This window comes from Pollachius pollachius (assembly GCF_949987615.1).
Source record: "Pollachius pollachius genome assembly, chromosome: 10".
NCBI classification, from domain to species: Eukaryota; Metazoa; Chordata; class Actinopteri; order Gadiformes; family Gadidae; genus Pollachius; species Pollachius pollachius.
This window is the reverse complement of record NC_136943.1, coordinates 23,649,026-23,666,181: the sequence shown is the minus strand read 5'-3', so window position 1 is coordinate 23,666,181 and position 17,156 is coordinate 23,649,026. Positions and strand designations below refer to the sequence as shown.

General features: G+C 50.4%; 1 protein-coding gene across 1 annotated transcript; it reads right to left on the bottom strand.

Moving 5' to 3' along the window:
* On the bottom strand, positions 1-16,720 carry kdm2ab (lysine (K)-specific demethylase 2Ab). Its single transcript, XM_079745064.1, has 23 exons — positions 16,558-16,720; positions 16,108-16,146; positions 14,801-14,939; positions 14,480-14,558; positions 14,247-14,293; positions 12,039-12,217; positions 11,766-11,872; positions 11,526-11,619; positions 9,992-10,145; positions 9,791-9,906; positions 9,398-9,524; positions 8,923-9,212; positions 8,717-8,794; positions 8,368-8,628; positions 7,918-8,046; positions 7,752-7,838; positions 7,475-7,666; positions 7,339-7,368; positions 6,194-7,194; positions 5,907-6,070; positions 5,397-5,543; positions 5,093-5,308; positions 1-1,550 (listed from the first exon to the last, which is right to left on the bottom strand). The coding sequence occupies exons 2-23, from the start codon at positions 16,141-16,143 to the stop codon at positions 1,369-1,371; spliced, it is 3,855 nt and encodes a 1,284-aa protein (XP_079601190.1). The 5' UTR covers positions 16,144-16,146; positions 16,558-16,720; the 3' UTR covers positions 1-1,368.
* Between the last annotated feature and the right edge of the window lie 436 nt (positions 16,721-17,156).

Genomic DNA, 17,156 nt, shown 5'->3' with positions numbered 1-17,156 from the left:
TGACCTAGTTACCCTTTATTTTTCTTGAAAAATAACACAACATTAACATAAAGTGGAAAAAGCTTTTGAAAATAATTAATGCTACAGGATATCGGTTCTCAGAATCTAATAGAGAAACACATTTACACAAAAGTATATATTTATATATTTATATTCTTTAAGCAGTTTGGCAAGAACGGGGCTCACAGAAAACACCCTTGATAACCACTGAACAAAAAAAAAAAATAGATTCAAAAGAAGCGGATGTTTGTACACTGAATTCAACACATTTGTGGAAAGTAGTTACTCACATTGACTTAATCAAACAAAATATCGGTATCAAAATGGACTGGGAACCTCGTCTAAAATGTGAACATTTTGCTCTAAATCTTACCGCTGTACAAAACAAAAAAGGAGTCTGGGAAGAATAGCACCTGAATTGTAACGGCTATTTGAGACGCACTCACATCCACCCTTCACTCTGCTTTTTGGTTAGAACCTGCCCATTTATACTGTATACCCATCCACACTGTGCGTGTGACAGTCCCGGTACCCTTCTTAAGTGACAACACAGTAGCTCAGTGAGTCCCCATCATCTCTGTGTACAGATGCACACCGAGAGGAAGCTGTACCCATGTGGGAACTAGTTATAAATAGACAGGTAAACTTAAGACTAATATACCACACTTTAAAAGTGCCAGATACTTTACTTTAAAAATAATTCTTCCTTTTGAAAAGAGGGAGTGTGTCAGAACTAAAATATTTTAGTCTACAATAGATGGTTGAAAATAAGACTAAAATAAACTACCAAACATGAAACCTTTTCCTGGGTGCATACGAACCAAAATAGAACAAAAACGTTTGGGTCCTTCTGCCAACAGCATACCAGTAGCACACCATACAACCAGTAGTACCAAGATAAAAAATAAAAAATAGATCACAGCTGGAAAATCTACAATTGCTGTGAACATAGATAATGAAAGTTGGGAACAGCTTTGTAAAAGAAAAAAGGTTTTGGGGGATCCTCATATATCTATATATATATATATATATATATATATATATATAGATATATATATCTATATATAGATATATATATCTATATATAGATCCCACTTTGACGCACACTTAGTATAGTAGTTTCCCAAATTCCAAAAAACTCCTGAGTCTGTTTGTCAGTACATGAAAAAAGAAATGTACACAACATTGCAATGAACTGATGTTGTCCTAGTCCAGAAGATCACCCCCACCCCACCAGTTCAATAAGTGCTCCCAGTTCATGGTTTGCCCAACCATTATGACGTACAAGTGCAAGCGTCTGTCCCTACTGGGAAGTCTCCCCCGGCGGTGTCCTGAGCGAGGTGCCAGCTGCACACCTCCTCTCCTGCTCTAGGAGATCCTCTGGATGAGCTTCTCATCCGACAGGCAGTACAGGGTGTTGACCGACAGCTCCGAGATGAAAGCCTCACAGGCTTTGCGGGACACACCTCTGCAGCCCCGCAGGTCCAGCAGGGAAATGCAGGAGAGCCGGCGTAGGTACTTGAGACACGTGTCCGTCAGCCGGTTGCAGCCTGAAGAGGAGGCACACAGCAGCCATTAAAACTGATTGGAAATATTGAAGACAACAGTCCGTTTTTAGCTACTACCCAAATAATGTTAAACATTTACTATAAATAAATAAATGTTCACGATTAGTGTGTTTTTCAATGCACTAATACTGACGGGCCTCAGCATGCCTGAGAAGATCAGTGGTTTAGGAAGTCTGTTGAAGGCAAAGAAACCCAACAGGTCGGTTCCCTCCTCACTGTCTGCACGTATTGTTTGGTTCAAACAAGTTCTGCGCCGTTTTTCCAGTAACAGGTGAAACTCCTCAGTCTGGGATGTTGTGTAGTTGTTGCCCCGACTGGGCTGAAGAAATTATCTACTGACTTTCTCCTTTGGTGTCACCCTGATACATTTGGTTGCAACCCTTCTTCCACTGCTTTGTCACAGTACTGTTCATTTTTCACCTACTATTCATCTTTTACACTCATTTTTACAGATTCCCTTAGTCTGAATAAATTGTACAATATTTCTAATATTGTACAATTCTTCCTCATGAACCAACTCGTATATATCTCCCTTTATCTCCCTACCAGTGTTGGGAGTAACCCGTTACAAAAGTAATGCATAACCTTTTGCTGTAACGCGGTAATGTAAGGCATTACAAAAAAAAAAAGAGCTAATATTTTACTCTGTACAAATCTCAGTAACGCACGTTACAATGCATTTTAAACCCAAAATTAACTTGTGTGTTGATTTTATACAAATTCGCCAACACTGCGAGATTCGCAGAGGAGAAAAATGTTCCTTCCTCTTACTGCTAGAGAGAGATAACGGCGGCAGCAGCAGAGTCAAGGTGGGCTGGTTGTAGTCTTTTCTCTTGGTTCTCCCTATCAACAGTAGGGCTAGAATGGAGCGAAAAGACTACAACCAACCCACCATTCCGTTTCCGGTCAAGGAGCAACTGAAATCAATGGACTTACAAAACGCCAAATAAAAACACGACAGAAACTGTATTTCGCTACGATACTTGATTTGGAACATCAACGAACACCACTAACCACTCGGTGAGTTGCACATTTCTGAAAACTAATGTTTAGGGGTGTTTTAAGGACAGTTTTGTGAATACCCATAGCCAGCCATTGTGAAGCAGGCAGGGGCGATTCGAAATGAGCCAAATACCCGAGACAGGACCAATAGTCAAAATGTTGGTGTCAACCACTCTATTTCATCCTAGACAAACCAAAAAGGGGGCTCAATGTTTTTTTTTGTTTTTTTACAATCTACCGTAGTAGACTCTAGCTCTATTGATTTCAATATGAATACCTAAAGTTACAGTATTTCTATTATAAAATGTATTGCACCATGAGTCATAACTGCGACCATTATATTGTACTTTTGTTAGACTTAAGCCTAGCTCAGTCATTATGCCATACCACATCACCTCCTGCTGTGTTATGAGCTGCATTGAACACAAGAAGATCTTTTGAGAACACCAAATCCATATTTCCTGTTATTTTGTTGAAAGTAATGCAAAAGTAATGCAACAGTAGTGTAATGCCTTACAATTCAAAGACAGTAATATTGTAATGTAACTAATTACTTTGAATTGACAGTAACAAGCTTAAATAATGCATTACTCTTTTGAAGTAACTTGCCCAACACTGCTCCCTACTAATAAAAACAGGCTTCTTAGACAATAAACTCCAGTTAAGATTTGTTTCTTATCTGGCGGTCTGTCCTCTACAACAGTGCATTTCTTTAATAATGCTGCAGTAAAATTATATTGAAACTTTGCACAATGTATAAACCACCTTTTATGTTCTACGATGGTTTGAAGTCCCCCTTGCATTCAGTGTGTCTTCATTAAAGCTTCGTGGGTCGTGTTTCCCAGGAGAGCACTGGCGCCGCCATGCAGCCACGCTAAGAGGTCCAACACTGCTCAAACACTGTCCTCATTTGGCCCTTTTATTATCCCCTGCTTTGCCAAAAAGGTACCGAACCGAAAACTGTGCTCCCGTGATGTAGACCGAACTCAGAATTTTGACGCTTATAAAAGGCTGTTAAATGCTTAAATCGTTACTCATTGCGTCATATCATCTTATGTTTAACCAAACATAATCATGTGTTTATCAGGCTGAACCGCCGCTCGCACTGCCGGCCTGCTCCGTTTCAGCTCCAGGTTCACCCTGAAGGCTCTCTCTTAGCCCCTCCTCCTGGCTCAGGTGTGTGCCCTGAAGGCTCTCTCTTAGCCCCTCCTCCTCTCTCAGGTGTGTGCCCTGAAGGCTCTCTCTTAGCCCCTCCTCCTCGCTCAGGTGTGTGCCCTGAAGGCTCTCTCTTAGCCCCTCCTCCTCACTCAGGTGTGTGCCCTGAAGGCTCTCTCTTAGCCCCTCCTCCTCTCTCAGGTGTGTGCCCTGAAGGCTCTCTAAGCCCCTCCTCCTCGCTCAGGTGTGTGCCCTGAAGGCTCTCTCTTAGCCCCTCCTCCTGGCTCAGGTGTGTGCCCTGAAGGCTCTCTTAGCCCCTCCTCCTGGCTCAGGTGTGTGCCCTGAAGGCTCTCTCTTAGCCCCTCCTCCTGGCTCAGGTGTGTGCCCTGAAGGCTCTCTAAGCCCCTCCTCCTCACTCAGGTGTGTGCCCTGAAGGCTCTCTCTTAGCCCCTCCTCCTGGCTCAGGTGTGTGCCCTGAAGGCTCTCTCTTAGCCCCTCCTCCTGGCTCAGGTGTGTGCCCTGAAGGCTCTCTCTTAGCCCCTCCTCCTGGCTCAGGTGTGTGCCCTGAAGGCTCTCTCTTAGCCCCTCCTCCTCTCTCAGGTGTGTGCCCTGAAGGCTCTCTCTTAGCCCCTCCTCCTCTCTCAGGTGTGTGCCCTGAAGGCTCTCTAAGCCCCTCCTCCTCGCTCAGGTGTGTGCCCTGAAGGCTCTCTCTTAGCCCCTCCTCCTGGCTCAGGTGTGTGCCCTGAAGGCTCTCTCTTAGCCCCTCCTCCTGGCTCAGGTGTGTGCCCTGAAGGCTCTCTTAGCCCCTCCTCCTCGCTCAGGTGTGTGCCCTGAAGGCTCTTAGCCCCTCCTCCTCGCTCAGGTGTGTGCCCTGAAGGCTCTCTTAGCCCCTCCTCCTCACTCAGGTGTGTGCCCTGAAGGCTCTCTAAGCCCCTCCTCCTCACTCAGGTGTGTGCCCTGAAGGCTCTCTCTTAGTCCCTTCTCCTGGCTCAGGTGTGTGCCCTGAAGGCTCTCTCTTAGCCCCTCCTCCTCACTCAGGTGTGTGCCCTGAAGGCTCTCTAAGCCCCTCCTCCTCACTCAGGTGTGTGCCCTGAAGGCTCTCTCTTAGCCCCTCCTCCTCTCTCAGGTGTGTGCCCTGAAGGCTCTCTCTTAGCCCCTCCTCCTCGCTCAAGTGTGTGCCCTGAGGGCTCTCTTAGCCCCTCCTCCTCACTCAGGTGTGTGCCCTGAAGGCTCTCTCTTAGCCCCTCCTCCTCTCTCAGGTGTGTGCCCTGAAGGCTCTCTCTTAGCCCCTCCTCCTCCTCCCTTAGGATCAACCGGCTCTCTGCTCAGGTGTGCCTTGAGCCCCTCTCTAAGCCCCTCCTTCTCACCTGCCAGGTTGATGTCGGTGAGCGTGTTACGTGTGGACGAGCCCACAGCCGTCAGCAGGTTGATGGAGTTGTCGGTGAGGCAGGCGCAACTGGACAGGTCCAGGCGGGTCAGCTGGGGCATGTGACGGATCACCAGCCGCAGCGTGGAGTCGCTGATCTCCAGCCCCGACAGACGGAACCACTGCATGCTGCGCAGCTGGCTGCGGTTATCACAGCCTGGAGGGGGAGAGAGGTTTGTGGGGGGATCACTACACTGTGGGTCTCAGCCCAGAGAACATTGTATAAAATATAGAAGAACGCTCACCTGGAGGAGTGACCAGGTCCCTGATCTGAGAGTCCTTGACCCCGTCTGCAAACCGCAGGTCCAGCGAGCGGAGGAGCGGGCAGCTTGAGGAGCTGAGGGCTGAGATGGAAGACCAGCTGCAGCCCGAGAGCATCAGGTCCTTCAGACCTGGAGTAAAGAGGTCACGTCACAGACAGGCTGCACCGCAGGGTACAAGAATGGGGAAACTATGCAATTATAGTGACCCGTATAACCCCCTTATACAACAATGAAAATGTACTAGGTAGGCGATGCAAATGTATTTTAGAGATGCACCGATTATAGATTTTGATGGTACGATTATAGTCAGAGGAATGACCAGGTCAATAATTTTGCCGCAGAAAGTCCTTCCATTATCGTTATTTCAGTCGTCGTTATTTTATTTTAGTCAAAATGAAAGAATTGAGTCTTAACCCGGGCCCTTAACGAGGTCCTCACTACAACGAGCCCGGTGTGATACCGGAGCCTTAGGTCCTGGACTGCAGGTCTTACCAGGCAGCCTGCCGATGAGCCAGCCCAGCTGCTTCTTGGAGATGTTGGTCCAGGAGAGGTCCAGGATGAGGGGCTGCCGTTTGATGATGCCCGTCAGCGCCTGGGGGGTGATGGTGCGCTTGATGCTCAAGTCGATCCTCGACCACAACCGCTTGTCTAGACACCTGATGACAGACACACGCGTGTCAGTCTATATATATATATATATATATATATATATATATATATATAATTTCGATTAGTATTCAACCTCATGTAAGCTTGACGGGTGGTCCCGAGAGCCTTACCATTTGTGCCAGCTCTTGCAGACCGCCATGCAGACACACAGGTCCGCCCGGCTCAGGTAGCTGAACACCGACACCCAGACCTCCCTCTCGCAGGCGGGCGCCCCCACCCCGGGGTCCCGGTCAACCTCCGCCCCCCCCTGGAGGGCGGCCAGAGGCAGGCGGGGAGTGGCCTGCGAGGAGGAGGAACAAGAGGAGGAGGAAGAGGCCCCGTTGCTGGGTCTCTCAGGCCGCCCCGGGCAGGGCCGCTTGGAGCCGTCCGGGTGTCCTACCCGGGGTTTGTGTGTGGGACCGCCCCGCAGGGAAGGCAGCGCAGCGTGTCTGTCCGCCAGCTGCTGCTCCCCCCGGGGGCTGGAGGTTCTGATGGGGGGCCGGATCAGCGCCCGGGCCAGCGCCCGGGCCGCCTTGTACGCGGTGGATACCGTAGAGCGGCGGGCGACGGCCGCCTCTAGCTTGGGGACGATGGTGGTGGAGTCACTCCTGGCCTTGGACAGCCGCTGGAGGGTGAGGGTCAGGCTCTCCTTGCTCTCCTGCTCCATCTCGTCCTCCCCTTCATCCCCCTCTTCTACGTCCTCGAGTCCTCCGTCATTGGCTGACCTGCCTCCTCTTCTGGCCTCGGGCAGGTTCTCCTTGCCCTCCTCTTCCTCCTCCTCTTCCTCCTCCTCACTGCCACTGCTGCTGCTGCTGGTGCTGTCGTCATCATCGCTCTCCTCCATCTCTCCGTGACTCCGACCCCCTAAGAGCCCCCGCCCTGCACCTCCTCCTCTCAACCTCACCCCCCGGCCTCTCCCCCTGCGCGGCTCCCCCCGCGGCTCTGCCGGCGAGCTGGGGGAGGGCTGCTGCTGGAAGGTGGCGGGGGGGGGTGCGTGGGAGATGCGGTAAGACGTGCCGCGCCCCCACAGGGCCCCCCGGCCTCGGCCCCGGGACAGTCTGCTGGCCGGGGACCGCATCCTGGGCAGCAGGCTGGAGGACAGCCGCGCGGGCGAACACTCCAGAGAGTGCTTCTGTTTCCACCAGAGAGAGAGAAACACATCAGACGACCCTCGGCCACGCTGGGAGACTGAAGCCTCATGCAGGTGAAACACTAAGAAACCTACTAGTTATATGATCAATGGAGATATTTATATGCAACGAAACCTGTCTCTCACCGCCAAGAGTTTTCTTCGCTCCATTTTTATCTGCAGAAAAACCAAGAGAAGATGAGTCACAAGAGGAACCGCGGTTCATGGTCACAGTGTCTGACACACACACGTTGATTCGGCCGTGTTGGTGTGTCCCACTCACCCTCTTCTTCAGACGCAGCTCCAGCGGGCTGGCTCTCTTGCGGCTCTGCTGGTGCTGCAGTAGCAGCCTCTGGGAGGGCGGGGGCGCTGTCCGGGGAGCCGGGCCCCGGCCGCGGCCCTCCCGGTGGGCCAGCTTTGACGGCCGCGAGGAGGCGGAGCCCACCGACGCCACGCTGCCCTCGTCACTGGAAGACTGACGGGAGAAAGAGGACGGGAGTCAACCAGGAGTTCAGGTCCAACATACGGGGAACAATGGTCTGATTATACGGCGACATCACCTCTGAACCAGACCCTTTGCCACAGTAACACTTGGGACACTCCCAGCAGCTGGGCAGGTCCTTGTTAACTCTCCCCTCGCCTGGCTCCTGGTAGAAACAAAGCGTCCATCAGCTGGGAATGCATTGAGCACTGGACACAGCTACATTAGTGTGTTGAGACACAAACCGTCATGCACTCGGGATGGTTGATCTCAGCGCAGTTGGAACATTCCATGAGTGTGTGAGTGGAGGGGTTGGACTCATCCGGCTCCCCTTCACCACACACGGCACAGCGGGCAGTGTTGGGCAGGGCGGGCTAAACAGAGATCAGAGGAGTCAGGCAAGCTGCCCTTATGCTTCAGCAGAACCCCCAGACTACATCACCTGGACTAGAACTCATGAACTAGAGCACATTGAGCTCCTGGACTAGAGCTCATGGAGCACATTGAGCTCCTGGACTAGAGCTCATGGCCTAGAGCTCATGGAGCACATGAACTAGAGCACATTGAGCTCCTGGACTAGAGCTCATGGCCTAGAGCTCATGGAGCACATTGAGCTCCTGGACTAGAGCTCATAGACCAGAGCTCATGGACCACTGTGTTCCTCCACTTTGAATCAGCCATTCGGGGGTCCTCACCGCCAGGCACTGCCTCATGACGCAGCCCTTCTTCATGCGTCCCGGGCCGCCGAACTTCCTCATGTCGTGGCAGAACTGGCAGCTGCCGCACTCCTTCCTGCTGCAGCCGTTGCACCGCTTGCAGCGGACCCGGCGGCGACGCAGCACCGACAGGGAGGAGACCGGCTTCAGCGGCCGGGGCGCTGGGGGCTTGTGGGAGGGCCCCGCGCGGGGCCGGTAGACCACGGGCGGGGGAGGGGTGGGGGAACGGTACCACGACGGCTGGAAACAGAAGGCCAGGGGAGAACAGTTACAATCTGGAACACCACGCACGGCCGGCTGCCTTACCCCAGGAGGGACTGCTCCTCACCCGTTTAGGCCACTTGACGATGGGCTCCCCGGTGTAGGACAGCTTGGCCTCGTCGGCCGCGTGCTGCCTCAGCACCGCCTGGGAGGAGCAGAAACAGAAGACATTGAACAACTCCAGCCTAGTGGTGGTGATTATCAATCCAGTGGATCAGGGCGTAGGTAAAGTAACAACAGAGGTGTTGGGGACCAGCAGGTGGAGACACTCACCCGCATGCCCTCCAGCAGGGCGGCAGCGTCCTGGATGCCTTCAGGGACGCACTTCTTGTTGGCCGGCAGCTCCTCCAGCTTGCCCACCAGGTTCCACAGGCCCTCCAGCTCGTAGGGGGTCAGCTCCGCACGCCGCCCGCCACCCGGCTCCGGCTTGCAATCCTCCTGCTCCTCCTCCTCCTCCTCCTCTGCCATCTCCGTGATGACCCTCTCCTCGCCTTCGCTGTCGGCGCCGTCCGGGGCGCCGTTGTCCGTGGGCTTGTTGGCCTGGAACTCCTCACGGGTCAGGCCTGAGAGAGAGAGGGAGGCGAGGGACGGAGGGAAGAAAGTGAGGAATGGATCGCATTCATTGATGCAAACACATCCATGGTTTAAAAAAAAAAAGGGTGATTATAAGGGCCCCCTTCACCACAACGAGTTCCGTTGATGACGACAGATTAAGTGTTTGTATGAGGGGGGTGTGGCCGAGCCTCACCTATGCCCAGGGAGTACTTCTGGAACTCCGGGGTGAGGTGGGAGGTGCTGGTCATACAGTAGAGATATCTCTCCAGCACATACCAGCACATCTCAAAGTAGAATGGGTAGCGGAACTTGGCTGGCACCTGGGGGGACGGGACGACATTTATCCTGGGTTACAAATGCTCCCATTAACATCCTGGTATAATACATCGTCCCATCTGTCACAATTACAACAAATTTGACTACATCAATAAAAAAGTATTTCTGCTGTTTATTCAGGTTTCAATAAATGGCAGTGTTTCATATATAATAACAACGTTTGAGTTAAAGAGACGGAACAATTGTTAAACCAAATCCCTAAGAGGAGCCTGGTGAGCCCTAATGCTGGCGTGCAGACGGTTTGTCTCACCCGCGTGCGGTCCTCGATGCTGTAGATGTTGAGCTGCATGGGGATGTTGAAGCTGTGGAGGAAGTTTCCTCCGAACACCAGCGTGTCCTCTGGGGTGTATACTGCATGGATCCAGCCTGGGGACACACCACACAACAGCGGTTACTAGTGTGTGTGCGCGGCTTGTGTGCGCATGTTGTGAGCGATGGTGCATTAACGTACCAGACGGAATCATGAACGTGTATCCCTGCTTAAGTTCTATCCTCTGACAGTCATGGCACTTGTCTCCTAGAAAGATATCGCCTTGTTTCCCTGACAACACCCAGTTCTCATAGGTCTCCAGGTTCTGGGGCGAGGGCGGGATCAGCCAGAACACCTGCACAGCGGAGAAAGGCCAATCAATAAGGTGAGGATGTAGAGCTTTCAGCTTTAAAAGTCCCATGGCATGCTACTTTATGGATGCTTTAATATAGATATTAGTGGGTCCCAAACACATTATTTGAAGACGTTGCCGAAATTCAGCCGTGGTGCAGAATTACAGCCACTACGAGCGAGTCGCACATTTCGGTGTCTGTAATTTTAATGCAAATGAGGAGGAGAGAGGCGGGTCAAGGTGGAGGGTGGGGCTGTGGCCCTGAGCAGCTTGCTGCCACGGTACCATGCGCTCTGTTAACAATGGATGTATCGCAATGGCGAGGCGCACACAGCCTTTAGCCGTGTTCTGTAAATATTCTAGAACACACAGGAGTCCTGGAGCTCTATATCTAAATAATATCATATTATACATAGATATCTATAGCATATAATAGATATTATCACGGCCAAAAGCTATGTGAGCCTCCAGACGATATTATGAATCTCAAACGGCCGCATGCGACGCGCGTCGGGTTCTCCGACGTCTCTGGTCCTTCCACATCAATCTGAAGTAGACTGAACCACGACATGGAGGAGAAAGGGATTGTTGCCCGCGATTGTCTCCCGCCGGAGCCTCGCTGCCGAGGGACCACCACCTTGGCAGACGATATTATGATTCACAAACGACTTCGTCGGGTTCTCCGACGTCTCTGGTTCTTCCACATCAATCTGAAGTAGACTGAATGGCGCGCTGCCTGCTGCCTGCTGCCGGCTGCCGGGCGGTGGTGCTTTGCGGCGGTGGTGCCTCGCGGCAACCGGCGATAGGCAGCATGTCGAAGTTCATGTACTTCAGGGAGTCAAAGCCAAAGTTCCTTTTCCCCAATTCCTTCTCAACCATGGCTGAGATAACCACCACTACGAGTCTCGTTGTGGAAATACCAGAGACGTCAGAGAACCGACGTGTTATGCGCCATAACACCAACAGCAAACACTTGCGTTACAGTGTGTGTAATCACACACACACGTGGCGCTCGCACGGTCATGTCTCATTGGCGGGCCAAATTCTCTGGGCAGGAAAGGCAGCGAAAGGGGAGGAGCTTAGATCCTTTATGACGACATATGGGACCACATTCCAAATCAGCGCGCTTGAGCCTCCGTTTTTTCAAAGGCGAGCAGAACACCTAGTGCTCGTTTTACACCAAACGCAAGTTTTAGCCACTGGGGGACCGTAGGCAGGCTAGGGGAACTCATATTTATGTTAGAAAACCTCATAAAGTGAGATTTTCATGCCATGGGACCTTTAATAACATCTGTCTGTTCAATGCCCAACACTAAACCCATAGCAAGTAGTAATAACAGCATCTCTAGTTTATCACCACAGTACATGGGGATCAGACCAGACCTTTTCACCTCGCAGGATGTGGTACCAAACGGATGTGCCTCCAAAGTCAATATGGAAGTCTGTGAAGCAGCCCTGCACACTCATCAGACAGTACCTGCGGAGAAACACCAGATGTAGAGCACAACACAACTCTAGCAGGTCGTCAGGTGGGAGGCTTACAAGGAATTTAATTCATTTGAGGAAGAATTGTTTTGAATCTTGAGTACGATTTCTTTTTCCATCTGTTGGAGAGAGACTCACTTCTGTACTTTGGGGTAGTGCATGTCTATGATGGCGTTGGTGGAGTCCCTCTGCCTCTCCTTCAGGTGCCGCGGCCACATGTTGTCGACCCAGTCTATCAGGTCCACCTGTGGGTCAGAGGAGGGAACAACTTCTTCTCCACAATCTAATTCCATACTAAATATTTACAGTGCATTTTGCCAAGCAGAAACATTGACCAATGAGTACAAGTGCTGCTGGGGCCTGGTGTGGTGCCGCTGTGTTATCTGGGGTCAGTACTGTCTGCACACTGACCGATGCGGGCCGCTTCACCAGGTTCTCCAGCTTGGTGTGGCTGAACTCCAGACTGATGACGTTGTAGAGCTTCTCCCGCTCAGAGGGCGGCGTGTCGTAGTAGCGGCGCCACTGGGCCATGGACATCTCGATGCCCTTCTGGGTGTTGACGTCCATCACGTCCACGATGCGCCGACTGCCTGTGGGACAGAGGGAGTGAGCATCACAGAGCATAACGCCCCCGCATCCATGGAGTATAGGGGGACAGAGGGAGTGAGCACCACAGAGCATAACGCCCCCGCATCCATGGAGTATAGGGGGACAGAGGGAGTGAGCACCACAGAGCATAACGCCCCCGCATCCATGGAGTATAGGGGGACAGAGGGAGTGAGCATCACAGAGCATAACGCCCCCGCATCCATGGAGTATAGGGGGACAGAGGGAGTGAGCATCACAGAGCATAACGCCCCCGCATCCATGGAGTATAGGGGGACAGAGGGAGTGAGCATCACAGAGCATAACGCCCCCGCATCCATGGAGTATAGGGGGACAGAGGGAGTGAGCATCACAGAGCATAACGCCCCCGCATCCATGGAGTATAGGGGGACAGAGGGAGTGAGCATCACAGAGCATAACGCCCCCGCATCCATGGAGTATAGGGGGACAGAGGGAGTGAGCATCACAGAGCATAACGCCCCCGCATCCATGGAGTATAGGGGGACAGAGGGAGTGAGCACCACAGAGCATAACGCCCCCGCATCCATGGAGTATAGGGGGACAGAGGGAGTGAGCATCACAGAGCATAACGCCCCCGCATCCATGGAGTATAGGGGGACAGAGGGAGTGAGCATCACAGAGCATAACGCCCCCGCATCCATGGAGTATAGGGGGACAGAGGGAGTGAGCATCACAGAGCATAACGCCCCCGCATCCATGGAGTATAGGGGGACAGAGGGAGTGAGCATCACAGAGCATAACGCCCCCGCATCCATGGAGTATAGGGGGACAGAGGGAGTGAGCATCACAGAGCATAACGCCCCCGCATCCATGGAGTATAGGGGGACAGAGGGAGTGAGCATCACAGAGCATAACGCCCCCGCATCCATGGAGTATAGACAACAGAGGGAGTGAGCATCACAGAGCATAACGCCCCCGCATCCATGGAGTATAGGGGGACAGAGGGAGTGAGCATCACAGAGCATAACGCCCCCGCATCCATGGAGTATAGGGGGACAGAGGGAGTGAGCATCACAGAGCATAACGCCCCCGCATCCATGGAGTATAGGGGGACAGAGGGAGTGAGCATCACAGAGCATAACGCCCCCGCATCCATGGAGTATAGGGGGACAGAGGGAGTGAGCATCACAGAGCATAACGCCCCCGCATCCATGGAGTATAGGGGGACAGAGGGAGTGAGCATCACAGAGCATAACGCCCCCGCATCCATGGAGTATAGGGGGACAGAGGGAGTGAGCATCACAGAGCATAACGCCCCCGCATCCATGGAGTATAGGGGGACAGAGGGAGTGAGCATCACAGAGCATAACGCCCCCGCATCCATGGAGTATAGGGGGACAGAGGGAGTGAGCATCACAGAGCATAACGCCCCCGCATCCATGGAGTATAGGGGGACAGAGGGAGTGAGCATCACAGAGCATAACGCCCCCGCATCCATGGAGTATAGGGGGACAGAGGGAGTGAGCATCACAGAGCATAACGCCCCCGCATCCATGGAGTATAGGGGGACAGAGGGAGTGAGCATCACAGAGCATAACGCCCCCGCATCCATGGAGTATAGGGGGACAGAGGGAGTGAGCATCACAGAGCATAACGCCCCCGCATCCATGGAGTATAGGGGGACAGAGGGAGTGAGCATCACAGAGCATAACGCCCCCGCATCCATGGAGTATAGGGGGACAGAGGGAGTGAGCATCACAGAGCATAACGCCCCCGCATCCATGGAGTATAGGGGGACAGAGGGAGTGAGCATCACAGAGCATAACGCCCCCGCATCCATGGAGTATAGGGGGACAGAGGGAGTGAGCATCACAGAGCATAACGCCCCCGCATCCATGGAGTATAGGGGGACAGGTTTGATTAATAGAAACTAATTCATATCACAAGATTAACAAAAAAGCAGAAAAATAAAATTCAGGTTTGAATTTGTATAGATGATAAAACTGAGCAAAAGGTATTCGTGGTCATGAAGGACACATAAAGGGCACCTACCAACAAACAACTTGACATCGCTTACACTAAAGTCCGGGTCCGGCATTCTGAAAGACAACAAAGATTAGTTACACCAACAAACCATTTTCATTCACTTTACTAAAAAAAAAATATTACAATATAATTAACATATGAATTAAATCTGTGCGGGGGCTTAGACAAAGGGCTTGCCAAATCATAGTGTTTGAACTGAACTGAAAAAAAATGTATAGTGGTTGGAGGGAGGATCTTACTCTATGCCGAGTCCATCTGCCTTCTCAAAGATAATGGGGTCTCTGAGGCCTTCCCTCTGTATGTACTTAAATGTGAAATCTGGAAACAAGACCAAGAAGGACGAGAAACTAACAGTTATCAAAGCAGCACTCAGATCAATCATCAAACAAAAGCTTGGTTTATACAGGCCAAAAACTGATTTTTTTCTATTATATTTTATTGCACCTACAACCCTACTTTGAAGAGTATATGCAAAGCAATTCCACTTGACACAACAGAAGATAAAATGGTTCTTCAGAAAGAAAAGTAAATACTAGTTTGCGTTAATAGTTTAACCTGACCTTTGCCCTCCATGCGCTTGATGAGTTCAGAGTTGAAGCGGTCCCCGTGCAGCTTCTCGTCCAGGTCGAAGGTTCGCTTCCCCTCGATCTCGTCGTCCGAGATGCCATCGTCCTGGTAGCGCCGCCGGGTGCCTGTGCGCTATAGACCGACGGAGAGACGCTCAACACTCACTTCAGAGCTCAACCTGAATCAATCTGCTTACTATGAGACAGGTAGGATTTTCCATTCTGACATTTTTTAATGAAAGAAGGTTGGCTCTTGGTCACAGGGCAATTAAGAAATGTTTTCAATAAAACACATCTGCAGCAAGGTAATAAAAAAGCAGTGAGGCTTGGATGTGGATCAAAGTTACACAAGACAACATTGTATGAATGGTAAACTGTTCAATGTGTACAACCTATCCATCCAGCAGCTAGTATTAAATTGTAGCCATCGGTCAAAAAATTGCATAACAGGCAATACAGATTGCTTACTAAATATTAATTGGCTGCTATATTTATATATATAAAATAATGGCAATCATGACAAATAACCTATTTTCTCAAATATTTACAAGGATAGTGTAATAAATTACATAAAACATTCACCATTATGTAAGAAAGGAGCGACACAACATTGATTCCTTGGTTGCCTGAACAACAATCAGGCCGCCAACAATTCAATAGTTCCAATCCAAGCCAAACAATGCATTAGTACAATAGCAGGGGTTAATCTTCCGTACACAACGCCACCCCCCTCCTTCATAACTTAAATTCATCCTCTGCAGCGCTTGGCTGGCAGATGGATGAAGCCTCAATCACCCTTCCCCCCAACCCCGACTTTATCATCAAGTCTATTAATTAAACTTTAAAAGTATTATCCATAAAACAAAACAAGATAAGGATATATAAAACCATTATTACATGAAAACATTATTACAGGTTAAGGCGAGTGCCTGTTATAAAGATCCATTGTGGATCAAGAACAAAAGTTGAAGGCATATAGTAATATGGTTTGCTAAATGACTAACGGTACGGTAATAGGAGTGTATGAGACTAATATAGTACTAATAGAGTATAAAGTACTAATATAGCACTAATAGAGTATATCGTAGTTATAAAATACAAATGTCTTGTTGATTTGGAAGGCTCTCATTAGTGTAAGAGACTTTAAATAAAATACAGAATGGCCAGAGCCACATAATCTGTTTTAAATAGTAGTATTGTATAGTATACATGTTTTTGATAACCGTATTTACTGAATAACGGCCATTTGGTTGAGTTGATGGGTGAAGGAGACCAAACAATGACAGTGAGCAGCGACTCACCAGCCGCTTGCTGTAGCGCGGGTGCGGGTCCTCCATCGCCTTCAGCAGAGGAGGGTCACAGGTTCAATACAGAAACAATACAGTAATGTTAATGTGTATTACATGTGTAGATTGTGAGGATAATCAACCCGGGAATCCGAAGCGACCCGTGAGCAGCTAGCTCTTTATCCTAGCTCACATTAGCAGTGTTTGGCTAGCAGGCTAGCGTCGACCAACAATAAGAGTGTTGCCGTCCAGGCTACGGGACGTCAAACCCCGCGGGGTCCGCGGTACACGGAGGAGACGGTACTGATAGCGACTGATACCGCAGCGCGGTGTCGGTCTTTCCCGGTTCTTCTGACCGCCGTCATACTGACCCGAGCCGTGGCTCCTTTCTTAAGTAGCCTAGATGCTAGCGCTAGCCTTGGCTATCGGAGATTAGCTTCAGTTGTTATACTTTTTTAATCATACCTCTTTATGAAGTCGTAGGCGTTATGGGTGTTAAGGTGTTGTTTCTGGGTCAATGTGCGTGTAGCCTCTCGGTCCAGCCCTCCCCCATGTCGTCCCCTTGGTTCTAATCTCTACAGCTGCTCTGGGTGTTGTTGTCCGATAAAGTTAAGACGCTTCGCTACGAGACGCCATTTTCAGCTGGTCACAAAACACTCGACGAGAACAGAAGACCCGCCTCCACATCCACTACCGGCAAATCAGAGAAGGGGAGCCGAGCACAGCGGGAACACGATTGGACAAGGAAATTGCTATTTATCTTTATCGCGAATTCATTTCTGGAAGAAGTGTACCGCGTCCCAACGTTTAACATAGACAGACGGACGATTAATATTTGCTAGGCGCAGTTCGAGACATTGCTTAGCGCTACAAAACTGAAAGAATGTTTTCATTGTATTGGCTGTCAGTATTACTAGGTGTATCCCCACCTCAATACATAAACATGAATAATGTCAGTCGATCGGCCACAAAGCAAATCTCATAAGCAACACACAACTCAGAGAACAGATTTTATTTAATAACTATCTCCACAATTTCTTTACATGAAAGACCGTCTCCTAAAC